The sequence below is a fragment of the Erithacus rubecula genome (assembly GCF_903797595.1).
Source record: "Erithacus rubecula genome assembly, chromosome: Z".
NCBI lineage: Eukaryota > Metazoa > Chordata > Aves > Passeriformes > Muscicapidae > Erithacus > Erithacus rubecula.
The window spans coordinates 8,814,879-8,836,494 of NC_136661.1; the positions used below are offsets into that span (position 1 = coordinate 8,814,879).

At 39.3% G+C, this 21,616-nt stretch overlaps 1 protein-coding gene across 15 annotated transcripts in view; it reads left to right on the top strand.

Moving 5' to 3' along the window:
* The window catches only part of ARHGEF28 (Rho guanine nucleotide exchange factor 28), a 109,284-nt gene that overhangs the window by 57,288 nt on the left and 30,380 nt on the right, over nt 1–21,616 (top strand). For 12 of the 15 annotated variants that reach the window (XM_079329969.1, XM_079329979.1, XM_079329977.1 and 9 more), the window contains 18 exons: nt 214–518; nt 2,983–3,127; nt 4,427–4,541; nt 9,008–9,047; nt 9,548–9,671; nt 10,998–11,130; nt 11,489–11,544; nt 12,999–13,050; nt 13,599–13,746; nt 13,863–13,984; nt 14,892–15,032; nt 15,493–15,743; nt 16,665–16,787; nt 17,178–17,295; nt 18,197–18,451; nt 19,388–19,464; nt 20,096–20,274; nt 20,903–20,997. In XM_079329969.1, the coding sequence (XP_079186095.1) occupies nt 214–518; nt 2,983–3,127; nt 4,427–4,541; nt 9,008–9,047; nt 9,548–9,671; nt 10,998–11,130; nt 11,489–11,544; nt 12,999–13,050; nt 13,599–13,746; nt 13,863–13,984; nt 14,892–15,032; nt 15,493–15,743; nt 16,665–16,787; nt 17,178–17,295; nt 18,197–18,451; nt 19,388–19,464; nt 20,096–20,274; nt 20,903–20,997 (2,479 nt within the window). The remainder of the gene's footprint in view (nt 1–213; nt 519–2,982; nt 3,128–4,426; nt 4,542–9,007; nt 9,048–9,547; nt 9,672–10,997; nt 11,131–11,488; nt 11,545–12,998; nt 13,051–13,598; nt 13,747–13,862; nt 13,985–14,891; nt 15,033–15,492; nt 15,744–16,664; nt 16,788–17,177; nt 17,296–18,196; nt 18,452–19,387; nt 19,465–20,095; nt 20,275–20,902; nt 20,998–21,616) is intronic. The other 3 variants (XM_079329976.1, XM_079329982.1, XM_079329978.1) reach the window with 2 other exon arrangements.

A 21,616-nucleotide genomic window follows, 5' to 3' on the forward strand; every position in this document is an offset into this window, starting at 1 on the left:
CCAACTCATTGCTGCTATAATTAGGGGGAAAAGTAATGCAAAGTCTAGATTCTCTTAGTCTTGTAAATTGCCTTAATTTCACGTGAAGTAGAAGGTAATAGGGAAAAATCCCACAAAATATATAGCCATAAAAAAAATGGCAAACTCCTCAGGTCCTTGTTTCCTGACAATATGTCTTGTTGTTGCCTCTTACTAGCACTCATTTTTTACCAGCAGGCTGGAGACTTAAAGACTGACTACATTCATGGAGATGGTGTCAGCAGTGAAATGTGTCTGAATCCCACCAGCTCAATCTTGGTGGCTAAGAGCTCTTCATCTCCCTCCCTTGAGGAGAACGATCAATTTATGTACCTCCCAAATGAAGAAAGTCAAAGGCCAATAAAAAAAGAAGAAAATGCTGGGTTAAGACATACCATTTCACCTTCTCATCTGTACGTAGCAGATTCATATCTTCCATTCAAGACCCATGGATTTATTAAGGATCGGGGCCAACTGTACGCTGACATGAAGAGAAGAAGGTATGAAATTCACTTGATGCTGAGGCCATAATAAGAATTATTTATAACCACTTTGTTTTAAAAGGTGAAGCAGAATTTGAAATAATAAATAGTATTATTGAGGCAAAATCTCTGTTTTCTGTCACTAGTATTTACTGCCCTAAGAATCTGTTTTCATAAAATAGCTATGAACATATTTTTAACACATCAAAGTGTCTTCTTAATAAATGGATATTTTAGTACCTTTATTTCTTGTATGCAAATATTCTACAAAATTCAGTGTCACTGCCATTGTGGCATTTTTAACAGATAGCAGAATTTTACTGTGGTTCTTCTCAGTTATATTTTCCATTAAGAAAACAGTCAAAAATATGTTGAAGTCTCTGGGAATCTCTCAAGTCTTTAAATAGGCCTGTAGAAGGACCATGTTATTCCTGATTGTGTAGGTATTTATCCCAAAAGATGCAATGAAGAGTGTAGCTGCTGTTTATGTCAGGTTCAGACTGTTTTCTTCTCCAGTGCTGGTTTGCTGCCATTTGTCTGAACACAAATAGTTTCAGAAATGCAGAAAGCTTTGAAGATGGAACTATAATTTTGCTTGTTAAAATTAGATTTTTTACAAATTATTTAAAAATTAATGTAACAAATTTTCTAGATGAAAATGTTCTATTGGTTCTTTGAATAGATGAGACTCCTTTTTACATAGGAGGAAATCTGAATCTTGATCCCACCTTTGAAGGATATTAAGATTAGTTGGAGGTAGAACATCAGATCTGTATAAAAACAGCAAGGAAGAGAAGGGTCAAACAATTATTATTTAAGCTGGGCAATAAAAATTTTCTCTACCTTAATTTTGAATTTTATATACAAAGGTAAAGTTCCACTAGGAGGAATCTTTAACACAGATAATATAATGAACGTCAGACAAAGTTTTTCACAACCCTTTTTTTGGTGTTTTGTGTTGTTGTTGGTTTTTGGGTTTTTTGTTTTGGTTTGGTTTGGTTTGGTTTAGTTTGGTTTGGTTTCTTGCTAAATATAGGGATATCATGTTGAATACTGTACCTGTAGTCAGAAACGTTTTTATCCTATATATATTTTAGATAGCCCCACCATTTTTAAGATCTTAGTTAGGTACCTGATTGAGAACTTTTAGAGTCTATATAAATTTTCAGAGATATGTGATTTGCCTTGATATGTCATGTGACATATGTAAGTGATCCAAATATTACACATAAAATAAGACCAGCAGTATGTAATTCTATTTTTAAACCAGATTTTTATGTCGGAAAAGTTCCCTGGAGAAGTTACCACAGTAAATCATGGATACTTGTTTTTTTACATAGACATGCATTGCTTTTTCAATTTTAACGTATGACGATAATTGACAATGCATTTATCTACTTGTTTCTGAGATGTCACGTGGGCTGTTATTCAGAAATATTGCAAAATATTGTCTCTAGAATTGTAATAAGGAAGTAGTTTCAGACAGTAGTGATAGATTTGTGCTTGTAAAAAGTAGTGGTGTGTGAAGGAATTTTTTTGCTATTATCCCTGGTAGGAACTCTGGCTATTTAGAAATACCACACATAATTTAAAGTTTTATGTGTAAGGCTGGAATGTTATTGCAAGCAGTCAACCATTCCTTCCAGTCATTCTGATGAAGAGACTACGACCTTGCTCTTGCAGGTAACAGGAACTCATCCTGGGAAACTCTGATACTGCTGAGCAATCTTAATACACTCTCCTATTCAGGAACCCTTGCCAATAAAATAGTCTCTATGTGTTTTACATATTGATTTAGACATAGATTTTTCAGTCTGCTTGTTGCTCTCTATGTTTTTAAATATCCCATAAACTATAGTCTGCTTGTTGCTCTCTATGTTTTTAAATATCCCATAAACTATCTCAAGACCCTTTTAAATCTCTTCTTAGTGTTTTTTTCTTCCATCTTCTGTCATGAGGTCACAGATGTAGATGAAAATATGTCTGGAAACAGCCATATCATATCTTCTAAAGGCACACATGCACATAATATCCATCTACACCCACATATCTTGATACTGAAATCTGAGGTGCTTCACTCAGTTCTGCTTATTGTCTCAGTTCTCCTTATGTTCTTTGGAGTGAGACAGGTTTACGCATGGAACAAAAACAAAATCTCATTTTTTGGGAGATGTTAAACATATATTTAAAAGTCCAGAGGTGGCTTGCTGTGGTGGAAGTATGCAGATAATGGGTGATGCTGTTATCTGCTCTGCAGATCCATGGGACTGTGTCAGAGGGGTCCTGGACAGAGAAACTGAGTACCTTGACCAAGTGACTGAGACCTGAGAGAGGCCCCAGTGCATGTTTACCTGACATTATCATGGTGGTTTGGGCTGTCGGTGTTCAGAGGACTCAGCTGTGTCTTTGCTTGTTGCATTAAAGTTAAGGTAAATTGCAATGAGGAGTTCAGGGAAGTGACAGACTTTGTTGTCTTCTCCAGTTCGAGTCTCGATGACCTTGAAGTAGACAATGGAAGTGGAGGTGTGTCGGACAGATCCCATGTTCACTACTCTCCCCTCAGCTCTTCAGAGGCCATGGCTTCCAGCAGAGATGGCCTGGACCTACCTACCAGTCTGCAACCCAAGGTATTTGATCCTGCTGTGCTTTGAGTTGTTTTCCTTTAAGTAAATCACAAACTCTGCGAGAAACATCCGAATCTGAAGAGAAAAGATGAGTTCCCAGTTGGCAGCCCTGGTCTTTCTAGAGACCACTCACATTGAATTGTAAGGCTGGAACTGCCTGGTTGTGCCAGGGCTGGGCAGCAACCACAGAAAGAAAACGTCCATCAGAGATTTGCCTCAGATTTAAAAAACACACCATTTATCAGAAGTGTTTCAAAGGAAATGGTTCAGGTTCAGTGAATCAGCATTTTTAAACCAAAATATATGTAGTGAGGAGATGTTTAACCAGCTCTAGTTATGTGAAAGAATAATATTTTGTAAAGTATAAAACTGGCCTGCTGCCTGTTTTAAAACAATTTCTAAATTGTTTTAAATAAAACCTTGGAAAAACTCAGTTGGGGTGTCCATTGATCCATGTAAATCTCTTTGTTATGGTTTTCTGAAGCATCCTGTCTACATTAATTTTCATTAGACCGTGGTACCATTTATGGGATATTCAGACACATATATAGAGTTATCTCGTTTGCAGAGATTTTTTGTGATTTTTTAGATGCACTTGTTGCCACTGTAGAACTTTATCTGATCTTCACCAAATGATTACATGAAGGGAGAAAAAGAGTTCAGCACAAGCATGAATTCTGGTAGGGCTACCTTAAAAAAAAGTAAGATAAACACTTTACAGGAGTTTTAGAAATAGGCTAATGTGAAGTGTAAATTATGTTTCAAAAATTAAAACCTTTCAAGTCTTACTGTTGAGATATTTGGTAGCTGGAAAATATTTTCAAATATAATAATGATGAAAATCAAAAAACAACATAGAGAAAAGAGAAAGAGGTCAACTCCTTTCTTTGGAAACTCTGATATCAGTAATTACCAAGGCATGGCCAAAGTCTCCATGGAATGTTCTAGAAGTCTTAAAGTACTAAGATTATTGCCTTCCTTGGTAAAAGAAGATTGCTTGGTCATCAGAAATAATTGCCAACAATACTGTGTGGATGTTGCTGTTACCAAATTGGAGAAATATGTAAGCTTTCTTTTAGTGTCTTAGTCTAACTTGCACCCACAACTTATATCCTGTAGTATGTAAAAATTTATCATGGTGGAAGTATGAGAGACTTCCTAAGAATTCACATTAAGCTGTCAAAAAGTCCACTTGAAGCCAAGAAAATGATTTGAGTCGTCAGCTGTTTCTGATTTATTTTGTTTCTGTTCCTGATGCATTTCAAAGTGACACAAGGTTTCATTTGCTGCAATTTCTCCAAGGAATACACAGTGTTTGGGATTCGGTCGCGCTCCTATTCCTGCTCCTCACCCAAGGGTTTGGTAGGAAGACCTCGCATTCCTCGGGACTTTGCAGTTTCAAAGGATTCAAACGGAGGTCAGTTATCTGTATTATTTGCATTATTCAATACCTACTTGCTTCAGGCCCAGTGCTAATGACATTATTTTACCAAGCTCACCAGTGTGTATGTTTGGTAGCCTTCAGGTAGCCCTTCCTTCATCCCTCAGTTTTGTCCCATCTACAGCCCCATCAGGCCTCCATCATGCCTGTGATACAGCCACTGATCTTGAGAGGGCTATAGCCATGAAAAAGAATGCAGGCAAGGGCAGTAATCCTCTTTTTGGAAGATCCAACTCCTAGCCTCCTGCTAAGTGTCTGGCAGAGGCCAGGTGGAAGCTCAGGATAACACAGAAGAGGCATCAAAGTGGTTCCCACAGATCTTAGGGAATCTCGGAAACAGATGGGCTCTGGTATCTTTACAGGCTGGGAAGAAAAACCACCCACTTCATCAAGTGGAGTCAGATGTCTCTGCAAGAAGCTTGTAATTTTTAATTACTTTTTTTAATGACTTGTCTAACACACTTTATTTCCAGACACATAGTTTCATATTTAGAAGACAACACACAATTTTTTCAGTGAGGGTATAAATTATATTTGAAAACCATGCAAAATGAAATACATGCACTTTTCATACAGCTCACATCACTTAAAAACACCTGCATTTCGAGAGACTTGACCTCTGTCTCTGTCCATTGCCGTACTTCCAGCTTGTTTCTCACTCCAGTATGCCTTCAGTTTTTCACCAGCCCATAGCAAGAGACAGGACATGTGAGCCACAGTGGAAAAGATGGATTGGGCACCTAAGAGAAGTTGTGGCTGCTATATCATTGGAAGTATTCAAAGACAGAGTGAATGGGTCTTTGAGCAACCTTGTCTACTGGTGAAATCTCTGCCTGTGACGGGGGGGTGGAACTAGATAGAATAATGGAATTAAGGTTGGAAATGACTCCAAGGTCATTAAGTCCAACCTTTGAATAAATACCATCATGTAAATTAAATACATCCGGCTGTTTCTTGAACACTTCAGGTGACTCTACCACCAACCTGGGGGGCCCATTCCAATGCTTGGCTACCCATTCAACGAGGAAATTCTCCCTGACGTCCAACCTGAACCTCCCTTGGTGCAGTTTGAGGCTGTTTTCTCTTGTACTTGTTGCCTTGGAGAAGAGACCGACCCCACATGGCTGTACACTCCTTTCAGTCCCCCCGAGCTTCCGTATCTCCAGGCTAAACAGCCCCAGGTGCCTCAGCTGCTTCTCAAAGAACTTGCTCTCTAGACCCTTCCCCAGCTCTGTTGCCACTCTCTGGACATGCTCCAGCACTCCAGTGTCCTTGGAGTGAGGGGCCTAAAATTAACACAGGATTTGAGGTGTGGCCTCACCCATTCTGTGTACAGGGGGGACAGAAATCCCTGTCCTGCTCCTGCTGCCCACACTATTGCAGGAACAGGCCAGGATGCCATTGGCCTTCTTGGCCACCTGGGCACTGCTGGCTCATGTTCAGCTGCTCTCAGCAGCACCCCCAGGTCCTTTTCCTGTGGCAGCTTTGCAGCCACTCTGCCCCAGCCTGTGGCACTGCCTGGGGTTGTTGTCACCCAAGGGCAGGACCCAGCACTGGCCTTGTTGAGCCTCACACCACTGGCCCTGGGCCATGATCCAGCCTGCCCAGATCCCTCTGCAGAGCCTTCCTGCCCTCCAGCACATCAACACTCCCACCCAGCCTGGAGTCATCCACAAACTGACTGAGGGTGAATTCAATGTCCTTGTTCAGATCAGTGTTAAAGAAAAACACCACTGGCCCCAATGCTGCCCCCTGAGGAACAGCATTGATGACAGACTGAAAACTGGATGTTTTCGTTCACTGCCACACTCTGGGCCCAGCCATTCAGACAGTTTTTTGCCCAGCAGAGTTCATCTGTCCAAGCAATGAACTGTCTGCTTCCTCAGGAGATTCTGGCTGGGCCTGATCTCCTGGCTGCCCTGTATGTGCCAATCATCACACTCTAGATACTCTGTTCCATAACCTTCCCCAGCATTAAGGTCACCAAGGTCAGGCTGACAGGCCACTGTTCCCCAGATCCTCCTTCTGACCCTTCTAAAAGGTGGGCACCACACTTGCAAATCTCCTGTTATCTGGGGTGCCCTGGTTAAATTAGAACTGATAATAAGTAATGCAGAGTGGCTTGGCAAGCTCTTCTGCCAGCCTGCTCAGTGCTCCAATGATCTTTGAGATCCTTTCCAACCGTGACCACTCTGATTCTTTGACATTCATATGAAAACATACAAAACATACGGAAATATTATAATTAACTTTGAAAGCATTTAACAACTTCAAAAACTGTTGTGAGGGTGAGATACAATGTCTACAGACTTCTTTTTTCCTAAGAAACTGAATTAAGCAGTGCAGCAAATAACTTCTCTGATGTTACTCAAATTCACTATAAGATTTCATGTCCCCTCGTAAGGAGGAGTAAGCATTGCAGCCTGAAGCATGCAGCTTGTTGTATTTTCCTCCGTCTCCTAAAGCATTTCTAAGCATTTATATTCAACAGATCAGGTGAGAAGTCTTTGAAAAAAACAAGGCAGAAGAAAAAGTTAGAAGTGTGTCACAGAATTAAAAGACAGCAGAATAGTAAAGCTTAAAGTTAAAAACAGAATTGCTTTGATGCTACAGCTAGTTGTCCTGGTGTCACAATCCCTTAAATTTCACTCAGACACCATTACATGCCTGACTTGATCTGGGCTTGGGTACGTTTGCTTTTTATTCTTTCTCCCCTTCTGGGACAGTCAGCGTTGGACCTTTACATATCTTGTGGTAAAGGCAGAAACCCATTCTTGTCTAGACTTTAGAAGCAGGGTGTTCTACACGTGCACCAGAGATGGGGTGTAGTTCTGAGAGGGAGCAGTATTGGTGATGGTTGTACTGAACTTCCTGCTGGCATATCCTTCCACCAGCATCTCCTGCACTGTGCCTCTTTTTGCTAGCATTTTGCAGGGATGGGAGCATTTAACACAGTGTTTAGCAGCTGGTTGTAGTGATTACTGTGTGAGGCAGGCACACCTGTGCTTGCTTTGAGCAGTTTATCTGGGTACAGAACTAGCCCAGGAGCTCAGTCCAAGAAGCTGGCTCAGATAGCTCATCCCGATCTCTGCAGACTGCAGTGGGATTCTGTCTGGATCAGTGTGGGGGTCTGCACATGGGAAACCTGCCCCTTCACCTTTGCCTAGCTGCCAGCACTCGGGGTTTAGCTATGCAAGAAGGAGGTGAAGCTACCCTTGTATGTATCAAAATCTAACCTAAAGCAGATTAATTCAGGATGACAACAGAATGGGGTTTTTTGCACAAAATCTGAGAGAAAAAAAGAGGCAAAACACCATCCTTTTCTTTAAAATATGATCAGATTCGAAGCATACTATGTGCTTTTATTTGAGGGAGTATTACTTGGTTGTAAAGGATTTGTATCTGCTCTGTAGGCTCATGAACAATGGTCCATTCCTCCTCTAGGCCATTACAGTGTCTCTAAGTCAGTGTCTCAGCTCCATGGTGCTGTTTTGCATGAGACTATCTCCATCTCCCATGGATACATGGTATTGGCTTCTTACAGAAGCATCCTATGGCATAGGCTGTGCCTAACAACTAACTGAAGTGCCCTTTTTGTTTTACTGCCTCTTTGGTAAATGTTCTAGCTCTTGCTAACCTGATGTCTACATTTGTCTGAAGAGATGTTGATTCAACAAAGGGTGTTTAAATCTTTGTCTAACTTTCAAAGAAAGCATAGTCTGGTGCTTTGACTTAGGCAAGCATTTATCTTTCTGAACCATACCTGTGGTAACTTTACTAAAAATATCTGCAAAAGGGAGATTTGACAGTGGTAGTGTTCTCTATAGTTTTGTGCTTATTTTCTTCCAAAACAACCCAACTGAGTTATTTATCTTTTATTTTGCTTTTTAGAGAGTTTGAGACAGGTGTCTCCTTGAGTCATCTGTTTATAGGATCACAGAAATTGCAGAAGATACCAATTTGTAGCACATTAAATATTCTAGGAAGTACCTAGAGTGGTAGTATTCCTCTTGATGTAGAAGGATTTAAATTTTTTTAATAGATGAAGCTGCATAAGATGTGTGACCACAAATGTTAGAAGAATGTCATTAAAATATTTTACAGCAAATTATGCAAAAAATTAAATGAAGACTGAGTCCTTCAGGTCTGTATTGTTAGGAAAAGCAAAATAATAATTTTTGCCATCCTTAAAAACAGGCTATTTGCAGAGACTGGTACTCAGCAATACCCTTCTCAGTTCTGGCAGATCCTGTCAACTAAAAGCTTAGTAGGAAGTGGTCTTAACCTAGAAAAAGCTGTTTCTAATGCATGTATGCTTTTGCCTTTCTAATTTTCAAATGAGATTGCAAACCCTAAATGGTAAGCTGCTGGGTGGCGGAGGCGGTGCGTTCCCGATGGAGGTAACCCTGCAATGGGTGCCCTGTGGTGTTTGTGTGTTGCAGAGCGAACGTGCAGCCTGCCCGAGCAGCCCCGGGAGCAGAGGTACGGGTGCGTGTCACGGAGAGCCGGGAGCAGGTCTGTGCCAGAATGCCATCTAGGGAGCTGCTGGGGAGGAGACCTTCCATGTGGCTGTGAGCAGCGGTGTAGAGCCCCTTGGCTTCTCTGAACTCATGCCCAAACCGTGTGCCAAGCTCTCACCACACACGTCCTGCAGCTGGGATTTACTGCGGGATGTGCAAAGTAGGGATGGGCTCCTGTCTGCTGCTGGGCTTCTGCCTGCTGTAGGAATGTCCAAACCACTGCAGGGGAGCTTGTGAGACTGACTGTAACCTGTTGCACATTGCACAAGCGGAGCGCTTGTTGGCAAGGTTACTTCCTTTTATATAGGGATAGCAACAATTTCCATAATGTGTTAAACCCACAACAAAGCACACCATTATAAATGTTAGGTGAAACAAGCACTGTCCAGATTCTGCTATATGTTACTTAAAGGAGTGTTGCCACTGAAATGAGGAACATTTTTTCACTGGCCTCTATTTTAGGATTCAGGAAGAGGAATGGAATAAATATGTTGTACCCTCAAAAAATGAGTCTGAAAAATATAAAGTGAGTCGGACTTTCAGCTTTCTGATGAACAGAATGACCAGCACACGGAATAAATGCAAGGTAATTTGGGATTTTGAATGTTTATGTGACTGTAATTGAATGAATTATAGATGGAAGCTAAATTTTTATGTAAAGATAAATTGTTTATTACAAAACCAGAAAAAATCATTGGAAGACTATTTTCTCTTTTTTTTAAAACTTGTTCAGGTTACCCTGAAATGGCCTTTGTATTACAAACCGGCTTTCCTTTGATGTCATTAGAAATTCTTTTTGGTGATTTAGCCAACATTTAAATATACAAATTACATTCAAGAAATATTTTCTTTGTTAAATAAAATTAAGAGATACGGTGGCGTTCTTGGAATTGCTCTCAAAAAGTAATTGAGTGTGTAAACTTCTAAATTGGGGTGTAATTAGTTGAATTTTCCTTATTTGAAGTCAATGGTACTTCTTGCCTAAGTAAACACTGATTAGTGTTAAAGAGTTTGAGATTTGAGGCCTGCGCGTTCAAACAGGCCTACTATGGAAAGTAGATTATAACACTGTACTTTAATTCTAAGACATTTTAATTTAGATGAATGACATCAATTAGCAGCTTGAAAGACAGGTTTGGCCTACAGGGTCTTTCCAGGTGGCCTTTTCATCGTTTTCTAGGCTCTCTAGTATGCCCTCCTGTGCCCAGGACATCCTAATGTACATGGATGTGAAGGTGTTTGCCTGAGATGGCACCTTCAAGAGTGTCAGAACTGACCATGAACATGTATGTCTGTCTGCACCAGGTCATGCAGACTGTCTCTGTGTGTTCTCCTAAACTATAACAGTCAGTAACCAAAAGCATAAGCTATATCTATAGTTTTGCTGACAAGGGTACTGAAAAAACTAGGCAGATTATATTAAATTTTTGACCACTCATTCAAAATAGGTTGTTTCTAATGTCTTCTAAGATCTAAAGACAGCTTGTCTAAATTTGCATAGCTGAACCTTTATCTGCAGAGGAATGAGCTGAGTACGTGTAGAGGACGAAGGCATTGATAGCAGTGCCTGTAATGAATAAAAAACACTTGTTAAATTTTGTTTCCTGTCCCTCCTCTTTTTGTAGATTTCTAAGTGTATTTCTGCCAGTCTTCCTTGACAATGCTTCCAGGCCTAGCTGCCAGTAAAAAGAATGCCTGATTTTAGGGCTTCAGCAATATTGGGTGTAAGAGTACAATGTGCTGTTGCGAGTCTTCCAGGACATGGATTAAATATTCTAGAATACTTTGGTTTTATAAAGGAATACTCTATTGTTTTTAAGACTTAATAACTTTATCTTAATTATTTGTTTGTTTATTTGTTTATTTGTTTGTTTATTTGTTTGTTTTCCTGCCTCTGTTTTTGGGGATGAAGACAAAAAGTAAAGATACCAAAGATAAGGAGAAACCTACCAGGCACAATTTTACAAATGGGACTTTCCCAGGAGTTATCCCATGTATGGTCTGTGAAAAGGCCCTCCTAGGCAAAGAGTCACTGCAGTGTTCCTGTAAGTAGCTGCTGGCTTTTACATGTGAATTTACAGTGCTCTCAATACTGTTCTGACATCCTGGTTCAGTGTGTTTGAAACTTTGTCTACATTTGGATGTACCTACTTTATGTAATGAGCTGAGGTTGACAGGGAGAGGGAGGAAGCACAGCAGGTAACAGATTCAGGGAGGACCTCATCCATCTCCTAACCCTAGCACATTAGGCAGAAAGTTCCTTTTAGCCTGGACATCAAAGTATCCTGAGGATTACTTCAGTAAGTGAACCTGAATAAGGGAAAACTGAAGCCTCAGAGTGCATTTTCTGCAGACTGGGGACCCTGTTTGGTGCCAGGCTTTGAAACCTACCTTCTCTTTCAGATTGCAGCGTGATTGTGCATAAAAGCTGCAAGGAGTGTGCTCCTGTGTGCACCAAGGTAATCTCCTACACTGATCTTACTAGAGCTTACTTGCTTCCTAAGAGGCTGGAAACATGATGAAGGAAAAAAGAAAATACACACAGAGTGCCCAGACCCAGTCTCTGTGTGCGAAGGGCTGCAAAGGTGTCAGAGTGGCTAATGTGAGCAACAGAGCAAACACTGTGCTTGAATAACAGTTTTTAGTAGAGGGTCAAAATGAATTTCAAGAAGTACTTTTATTTTTGAAGGGTTGCAAGCTCAGACTGTGAAATTATGTGCCTGCAGGGTTACAGAGCAGGTTGATTCTCAAAATGCCAGAGGGAAAGAACTCTTGTGTACTGGTGGGAGGTGGGGGATTCCATATGTTTGGAATAATGGAAAGCAGAGATGGAAGGGGGTCTGGCAGGTCACCTCACCCACCTCCTCACCCTTGGGCAGGCTCACTTCTAGGTAACATTTTGGGCAGATGTTTATTTCACCCATTCTGGAAAATCTCTGGAGGAGGAGATTCCAGAGCTGCCTGCCTTGGCAATTGCTCCCAGTGTTCAGCTGCATCTGAGGAGGGCAAAAGCAGCACTAGAGCTGATGGATACTACCTTAACTGTTAACAAAGAATGCATGCATGGTGAGGTTATCATAACAAAGAATAATCTTGAAAAACAGATGTGTAAGGCTACTGCCCTCAAGAAATAAAATGAGACTTGAAGAGAAATGTGCCACAGTGATGCAGGTAATTTTTCACATTAGTGGAGCATGTCTTTCTGATATAGCTGGGTTTTGCATCATGGTGGCTTCCAAGGAGACCATTATTCCATAGTGATTCTTTAGCATAAACAAATCTTAAACTGTACATAAATCAAGTGGGTTTAACTTTGTTTATAATTTTCATGTCATGGTCTTACAATAATTTCTGGGAAACTTGAGGCATTAAGACTGCTTAACTGACAGCTTTGATTCCTGGGGACGGTGGGTTATTTGCAAGAGGAGGCAAGAGCCCCAGCTCATCTCAGCAAGAATGCAATGCAGGAAATGTCCACTGACCCACCTGAAGTGAAGTATATATACAAGTACAGCAGGTTTTTGCTACAAATTTTGCAGAAGTTAACTTCAGAAGGGGAAGTGGTCCTGCCTGTGGTGGCCATCCTTCTACACAAATGCTTTGATCTTATTTGAGTACAAAGCCCTGAATGTGCACTTTTCTTGCAGCCTTTGCAGGCAATACTCATGTAGAGAAAGTAGAATGTTATAACTCATTCTGCGTAAAATAAATAATTTTGTATTGTAGCACAAATAGTGTTTTACTTTGAATATCATTATCTACCAATAACTAATAAAAATAGTTATTGGAAGAAATTAGTATGATAAAGTAGAGCCACTTTCTTGTAGTCCTTTGTATGATAGTATATGACTTGACTTGACTGTTAAATATATTATAGGGTATGTTATTTTAAAAAAAAAATGTTTTTTTTCAGAAATCCCAGGAGAGATACCATAACAAAAACAAGCTCCAAGTTGGTGTAACAAGTAAGTTAGGTATAAACCTAGCATTTCTAAGGTAGGCTTTGATTAAAAATCATGGCACTGACAGCATGAACTTTCCCATGTAATTTCTGTGTTTTAATTTTTGTTTCAGTGTCTGTATGAAAGGGTGTGTGTCTCTAATACGAATGGAATTTTTTTGAGAGGTCACTGTTGAATTAACTCACCCTCTACTAAAATAAGGGTGAATTTACAATATTTTCAGTGAAAATAAAATAAAACTAAGTCAGTTCTGTATGTGTCATTGATCTTGTGCACAAGTATTTGCACACCTATAGAGCATGTATGATTTGAGGTTATTTTCTTATCAAATGATAGCCACTGTGGGGATATTCTGCATTGCCTACAGGCTAATTTTTACATTCTGTGAGAGAGCATTATGGTCATGTACCTTGGCAAGTGAACACTTGGTGTAGAGCAATAGGAGCACCAGACAGGATTTCTCAGTAAAAGTGTGCTGTTGATGACATAATCTGTCAAACAATGACAGACGCATTGTTTGTCAAAATGTTGTGTTGTGCTTTGCCTCACAGATTCCCTGCCCGGAGACATTTCACAGATGGTGCTATCCTCAGTGCATCCTTCTTTCTCAGTGCCTATTGGACTGTCTCCTGGAAAGAGGGAAGCCTCACAACAGTCCTACCTCTTGTCCAAAAGTGTCCCCAGTGCCAGTTTGGAAAGGTAGAGGGGCAGTTGCCAATGGACTATTCTAAATAAATCCTTCAGCATTTCTAGGAAAATTTAAACCATGAACTACATGTGGTGTTTTTTTGTTGTTGTTGTTGTTTCTGCTATAGAAGAGCTACACAATTTTCTGAACAAGACTCTGAGTCTAGCACCTGGCGGTCTAAGTCACAGTCTGAAGAGATGTTACAAGCATTAGGGACCTTTTCTTCAATGGATACTTCTATGATGGAAGGTGAGAATATTGCACAGATGTTGCATCTTATAGCTGGTACTGGAAAGTGAAAACCAGAAAAACTCCTTTTTAGGAGTTCCTGATTTAGAAAGATAGTTCATTTTCCCAAAAAAGAGCAATTGTTTTTCATAATTACAATTGCATCCCTAATTAAAACAAAATCAAACACCTTAGTCTTAAAAGAGTACTTTTCCTTTCTTCCTTGTAACTAACTATTTTGTAACTTTTAGAAGTTTTAGTATGTTGTTACCATTTTAAAGCAACAGGGATAAATGCACTTGGCATCCTTGCAGAAGCAGAGCACAGTAATATACTTTTCTTTTGCACTCATCCAGTCAACTCTGTTGACAGTGTCTATTGCAAGCTGCAAACCTGCAACACTTGTATTTTCTCAGTAGCCCAAATTCTTAATTCTTACTGGTGACCTGTGCTCTTATAATAGCTACATAGTTTTATGAAGCAAAAAAGAAACAGGTTTTTTCTGTAGCTAGATGTGAGACTGGATTTGAAAGCTGAAGGGCTTTCACTCAGGTTGGATGGTGCACATACCAACTCACTAGATCTGCTATTGGAAATGTTGAATTTTATTTTTAAATTTTAGAAGGCTTCTTCAAGCGAAGAGTTATAAAAAGAACTTAAAATGAGGAAAGAAGGGTGTTTTGTTTTGGTTTTTTTTTTCCTATTCTCCTCCCCTTCTGTCACAAAAGCAATTCAGCTTTTTGGTAATAATATTGACGTCTGGGGAACTTTGCTGTAGTAAAGACAGTGCCAGCCTTTTACAGAAGTCTTACCTATAGTTCATCTCTGTGATGTGTTGCCCTTACTATATGATTGTATCTGCATGTCCCAAGGGACTTCCTTTACTCTTTATATGTGTGGTGTTAAAGAAATATAAATTTTTTCATAGATGATGTGGATTTGTCTCAGTGGACTGATCTCTGCACAGATGCAGAAGAATTTGAGGCAGAGTCCTGGAGTCTTGTTGTGGACCCCATGTTCTGTAACAAGCAAGAAAAGGATGTCGTCAAGCGGCAGGATGTCATTTTTGGTCAGTATTTCCCAGCTGTGTGTAGGTTTAAAAGCAATTTGGTGTATCGAATAGAGAGGGAACCTACATGGTTTATGTCCAGAAGAATGAATGCTTCAACATAAAGCAACAAAAAGGTTCAAAGAACATTTTTATCACAAATTATAATGTTTCCAAGAACTAAGGAAATGGATAGTAGATACCAGAGACAAGCCTAGTCTGTTCACAGAATGGCTGAAATTGGAAGGAGCCTCATCTGATCCCCAGCTCAAGCAATTACAACCACAACTTTTTCAGTGGGACACAGAGAGAATTGTGTCAGAGCCAATTAAATTAAGTCTTCCTACTGACATAATTTATTAGGTTTGAGGCTGACAGAAAAAAAGGATTATGACTGTGAATTTGATAGACTAAAGTCTATTTTAGGTGTGCAAAATATTCAGGTGATTACTACACTATGCTCTTTTCTTTTTTATCACAGAGCTGATGCAAACAGAAGTACATCACATCCATACCCTGTTCATTATGTCTGAAATATTCAGGAGAGGGATGAAGGAAGAACTGCAGCTTGACCACAGCATGGTGGACAGAATATTCCCCTGCTTAGATGAGCTACTGGAGATGCACAGGCAATTCTTCTGCAGAATGAAGGACAGACGGCAGGAATCATGTGAGGCAGGGAGCGAGCGCAATTTTGTCATCAGCAGAATTGGAGACATCCTTGTACAGCAGGTAGAAGCATCAGTTCTGTTAGTCCTTTAAGTGTTCAGGGTTCCAAATTGAAACAATTTTTTTACTCCTTCTGTGGAGTACACTTCTGTGGGCAAGAAGACAGATATGGTTGCCTGAAAAAGATTCAAAACCTGTCCTCCCCTGATTACTTCAGGATGAAATATCAATGCAAAAAAATGTCATTATTGTCAGGTAAATATGATGAACTTGGGGTGGACTTCTCCCTATGTGCTATGAGTGACAAGGGAAGTGATGAACTTTGTTATATTGGCAGTAAAAGGCTGCTGTCATACTATGTACTGCAAAAAATGGGAGCAATGGATTCTCTTTTTTATCAGCTGAGCAGAGGTATGAAGAACTGATGATGGAAACTACCCACGAATTTCTTATAGTGATCTGGCATGTTACATCCCAGTATACTGCTCACTGGGGAAGGGGTAGTTGCAAGGTGTTTCCTGTGGCCAGAGAATAGGTAACTGATGGCTTGGCATTCACACCTCAGTCTTTTGTGAAAGGGAGATGTAGCTTTTCACCTTTGGTCAGTCTATTCTCACTCCACTGAACTAAAGAGCTGAGCTCTTACCTTGTCTAGAAGCAATGTGAACATAAGAGAGAAGCAAATGAACCTCAGAGGGTTGTGTTTTAAAAGAAGTGAAGGAAATGCTGTTATAATGCTCTAGCTGTTACTAGCAAGACTACAGTGGAGGATGCTTGTGCTCTCTCCAGCCTGAATTCCTCTTCTTGCTCCTTAAAACGTCTAGCCTTCTTTCATCCTATAGTGAGAGGCCTTGTTAGTGAAATTCAGAGAACATGAATTCAGAGAACAGTAATGTAAAAGTCCATACAAAATTCACTAGTTAAAGGTATACACTTTCCTGCCAGATAAAATGCTGAGCACAATTCACTTACTAATTTCTTCAGTTTTCAGAGGAAAATGCAATTAAAATGGAGAAAATATACGGAGAGTTTTGTAGCCATCAGAAAGAAGCTGTTAATCTCTTCAAAGAGCTACAACAAAACAAGAAGTTCCAGAATTTTATTAAAGTAAGTTAATATGGAATCATGGGCACTTTTGACAAAACGCTTAGGAAAAGCATACATAGCTATTACTTAGATTTAGGATTGGAATTATATTGGGTAACTCACTTTTAATGGCTAATAAAAATGGCAAAACTTTTCCTCCTTAACTAGTGAACTGATAAATCACAGTTTTCTTTCAAATTTTAGAATGCTTTGGCATCTAGTGTGTATTACACACATGTTCCTGTTACAGTACGCCTCATCCCTCAGCACAGCAACTGTTCCTTGGGGATGGTTCAGATTACCCAGCATTTGTTTTAACTTATTCTAATACTTTTAGATCTTATTTTTTATTCATCAATTGGTGATTTAATATGCATTTACTGCTTAAGGTATATGTTTGTATCTGTGCAGCTGAGAAATAGTAACCTGTTGGCACGACGCCGAGGAATCCCTGAATGCATTCTGCTTGTCACCCAGCGAATCACCAAATACCCTGTTCTGGTTGAAAGGATATTGCAATACTCAAAAGGTGAGTAAAAGCTAAAGAGTTGCTTCATGTCTGAAATCCTAGCACATTTCTAATGTAAAGAATTTGCACAGCTACAATACCACAAAAGGTTATATTCCGCTCTGTTGAGCAGAGCAGAAATCAACTGCTCTGTGGAGATACAGCGAGAGCAACCTAAATACCTACTGTTTAGGCAAATGTCATCTAAACAAGGGTGTCTGGTCAATATAGGCATTGTCATGGCTGGGTGGTGAAGATTTCTGATACTTCAGCCAGGTAGGCCACAGAAAGTCCAGAAAAGCGTACTTGTTTTAAGAAAAGACCTTGACTAAACTATGCAAACTAGCTCAGATTCACATTTGTACCTTTGGAGTTAATTCTGAAGGAGTCTTTTCTAAGTAGGGATAGGCAAATGTTTTGCCTACTCTCTATTTTTTCAGGCAAAGCTTGAATGCCCTCTGGAACTTAGTAGAACATTTTACAATTACTATTAACTTAGAGTTATTGCCCTCCAAATGGGCAGTAAATGAGCTTTGTAGAAAATTGCATATACAATGCAAATCCTTTGTACCTGCCATCCTGTTTCAAAAGTTCTTTTGCTTAGCCAGAATAACAATATACTATATGCTATGCTTAGCTGCTATTTTTTTTAAGTGCTTGCACCTCATAAATATGCCAGAAACTAGTCAATATGCAGTTTTGGCTAATGAATAAATCTCAGGTACAGGTCATCTTTTAATAGGTGGGTCAAACAACGGTATATACCTCTAATTATTCTAGTAAGATGGTTGCCAGGTTCAACTTAAATTAACAAATTCATCAATTTAACCTTTGCATCATGCTGATTGTTTCCAGAAAGTTATTACATCTTCTCTTGAACATGCTGACTAATGTCATGCTGTTTATTTTTTGTTTCATACAGAAGGAACAGAAGAACATAATGACCTGTGCAAAGCCCTTCGTCTAATTAAGGATGTAATAGCAGCAGTAGATTTGAAAGTGAATGAGTATGAGAAAAAACAAAAGCTGTTGGAAATTCTGTGTAGAACTGAGAACAAAACGTATACAAAGCTGAAAAATGGCCATATTTTTAGAAAACAAGACTTAATGAGGAAAGAGAGGATGCTTCTTCATGAAGGTTTAGTGTACTGGAAGACAGCAACTGGTCGGTTCAAAGGTATCTCATCCGAGCTCTTTGTTTGCAAATACATTCAAAGAGTGGTTAAAGAATGAAAACATTTTCTTGTGCTATACTGCAAATAAGAATGTCTGAGGTAATGGTATTGCAAATGTCCCATTAATTTCTGGATGATCATTTCCAGAAGTTGTCATTGTTTGAGTGTAATCTGTGTGAGAACACAAGTTCACATGCAGTGCCATCTGCATTTCTCCTTCCAGTCCTCTCCTTCTTGTTTTTCAATTTCATTTCATAATATAGTGTTTTGGCTTGTATATTTTTATTGTTCACAGTATTTGCCATTGAAAATAGCTCATTAACAATTTGGTGGTAATGAGACATCTGTAGTAGAAAAGAAATTCTGAAGCCACATTTGGCTGGAGCACAGATTTTACATGTAACCTCAGATTTTGATTTTTTGTGTTAAGCAAGTATTATGGGTTGGGGTTTTTGGTGTTTTTTTTTTTTTTTTTTTTTTTTTTTTTTTTTTTTTTTTTTTAATTTGAGCCTACTAGTATTTGCTGTGCAACTTTATAAAGCTATCTATTGGTGTTTATTCTATAAGTACTTTTACCAGTGTAATACTGTGCTGTGAGTATATGTTACAGCACAGACAAAGCAAGGCTATGTGAGATAGTTTTTGCCATGTGAGTGGCTTAAGGAAGTTGTACTGCCATTGGATTACTGCAAGGATTTCTTCTTTCCCTGGGCCTGTGCTCCAGCATGGTGCACTCTCCTGGGAGATACAAAGCAGGTATGTGCAAGTGCTTCATGCAGACCATAGGCTAATTCAGATATTTCCTGTTTAGTTTAATGTAGGATTCTATGAGATATTTCTTCATCAGGGTTTATCCCTTTATAACAATAAACTAAGAATTTAACACTGATTGCTCTGATTTTAATGAAAAACCATTGTTTTCCTTTTCTCATTTTAAGACACCTTAGCTCTGCTTCTAACTGATGTACTACTGTTCTTACAAGAAAAGGATCAAAAATACATCTTTGCAGCTGTTGTGAGTATATTTTCAAATATTTGAACACATTCACTGCACATTTATTTGTCTATTTCTCAAAACTAGCTCCTTATCTAGCTCATTCCCACATAACTTTTTTTTTTTTTCTGGCATTGTGTTCAGAACTGTAACATAGAAAATAAAGTTTGTTTCAAAAAAAAAAGTTTTTAAGGATGGAGGATCAAAATAACAGAATTGTATCTGTAATGTTGTACCTTACATGACAGGGTGAAGGTGGGAAGTAATGTAGCCTCTTTCAGTTTCTTGTTCCATAAAACAAAGAGAAGAACAATCATTACTGAAAATATAGTGGTCAACACACATAAAAGATGGGAAAGGTCATGGTCCCCAAACTATATAAATACAAGCATTTTATGAATATTGTGTCACAGTATCATTGAGCGTCTGAGATTTTCTTTTTAGCACATACCAAGTGCTTAATTTGTTTGTTAACACTGTAACGTATTTTAAAGGATAGTTTAAAAGGATGTCTGATTACTCAAAACTTTCAATAGTCTGACTATATCAGGACTAGTGTTAGTCAAATGAATTGAAAAATCATGTTCTTCCAAGAGTGTGATGTTTTATAGAAAATGATTTATTATGCATCTGCTTTGACTGTTTCCTCCAGGACCAGAAGCCTTCAGTTATCTCCCTTCAGAAGCTCATAGTAAGAGAAGTAGCCAACGAAGAAAGGGGGATGTTTCTGATCAGTGCCTCATCTGCAGGGCCTGAGATGTATGAAGTTCATACCAGCTCCAAAGAAGAACGTAACAACTGGATGAGGCATATTCAAGAGGCAGTGGAAAGGTAGGGAAAAAGGAGTATGGTTTTCATGCTGGTAGTCCAAAGCAGATGGGAGGTTGATTAGATATTCATGTTCTTTGTTCTGCATTGCACTGGGTCCATCTTGAGTTTGGGTTGAACTTAAGGTGCCAAAACCTCTTCATCACTCTTACCACTCTTCTCATATTCCTCCTGCTTTCCCACTGGATTAGCAGACCCTTTCTGTTGCTTGTGAGACATCCTTACCAGCCATTGTACCAGCCTTCCCTCACCTTTGCCTTTGGCACTGGCTGCCACCAGAGTCCCCTGGTGTCCATGCAACTGTTTTGAATAAATCACAAATCATGCCTGTCAGCTTGGCATCAGCTCATTAAGAATGGTAGGGAAAACATTGCTTCTGATGGGCCCAAGTTTATGCTTGGGACAGCAGACCTGTGCACTGTGTGCAGCCTTACCAGAGTGAAAAGGAGTCCTTCAGTCTGCCTGATGACCACTTACTGCTTCTTAAAGAGGCAGACAAGTGGCATGCTTCTGGATTGTTGCAAAAGGTGCTGGTGTTGTGTTCTGTTTATTGTGAGCATAACATTGTTTTAAAGATGAATAGATGATGTCCACATTTTGCTTTATCCACCTTTATCTTTTATCTTTTAAGATGTCCAGAGGAAGAAGAAGAAGTAAAAATGAATGAATCTGATGAGGACAGACGTATTGCTGAGGCCAAGGCATACAGAACTCAGAAATATCAAGGTGTGGTACATTTCCTGTCACTCTGAGAGCTCTGGCATCCTCAAAACTCAGGATGAAATAGTCATGCACCCATACTAGCTGGTGCCTTCCAAGTGGCTCAAGAGACAGAGTCACAGCAGACACAGATAGGGCAGTCTGATGGTATAATGTGAGTGTAGTGAAAAAGAAGCATATTTTTTTCCAAACAATTTAATATTTTTGCTACATTACTATAGCTAAAAAAGAAAAATTAAAATGCATGTTTTCAAAACAAATACTGAATTTCACAGATTAACATCAGGACCAAGTAGTTCCGAGTTTGTGAAAATGCCTTGACTCCTCAAAGTTTTGTGGCTTTATGCTTATTTATGACACTTTGTTTTTTGCTATATTATTTTTGTCTGCAAATATAGCTAATTAAGGATAAATTCTACTTCCTTGGTATCCCTACACCTAACTTCCACATCTTTATACTGCTTTGAGGAGAGAAATTGCAGCAATGTCTGCCCTATTGGGAGCCACAGAGAAGGGCATCCTCTGCTGAAAGTAGGTGTTATTTGATGTTGGGACCCTGAATTGTTAGAACACATGAGCCAAGTGCTTTTCCAGGAGGTAGAACTAATATGTCATTGTGAGTGCA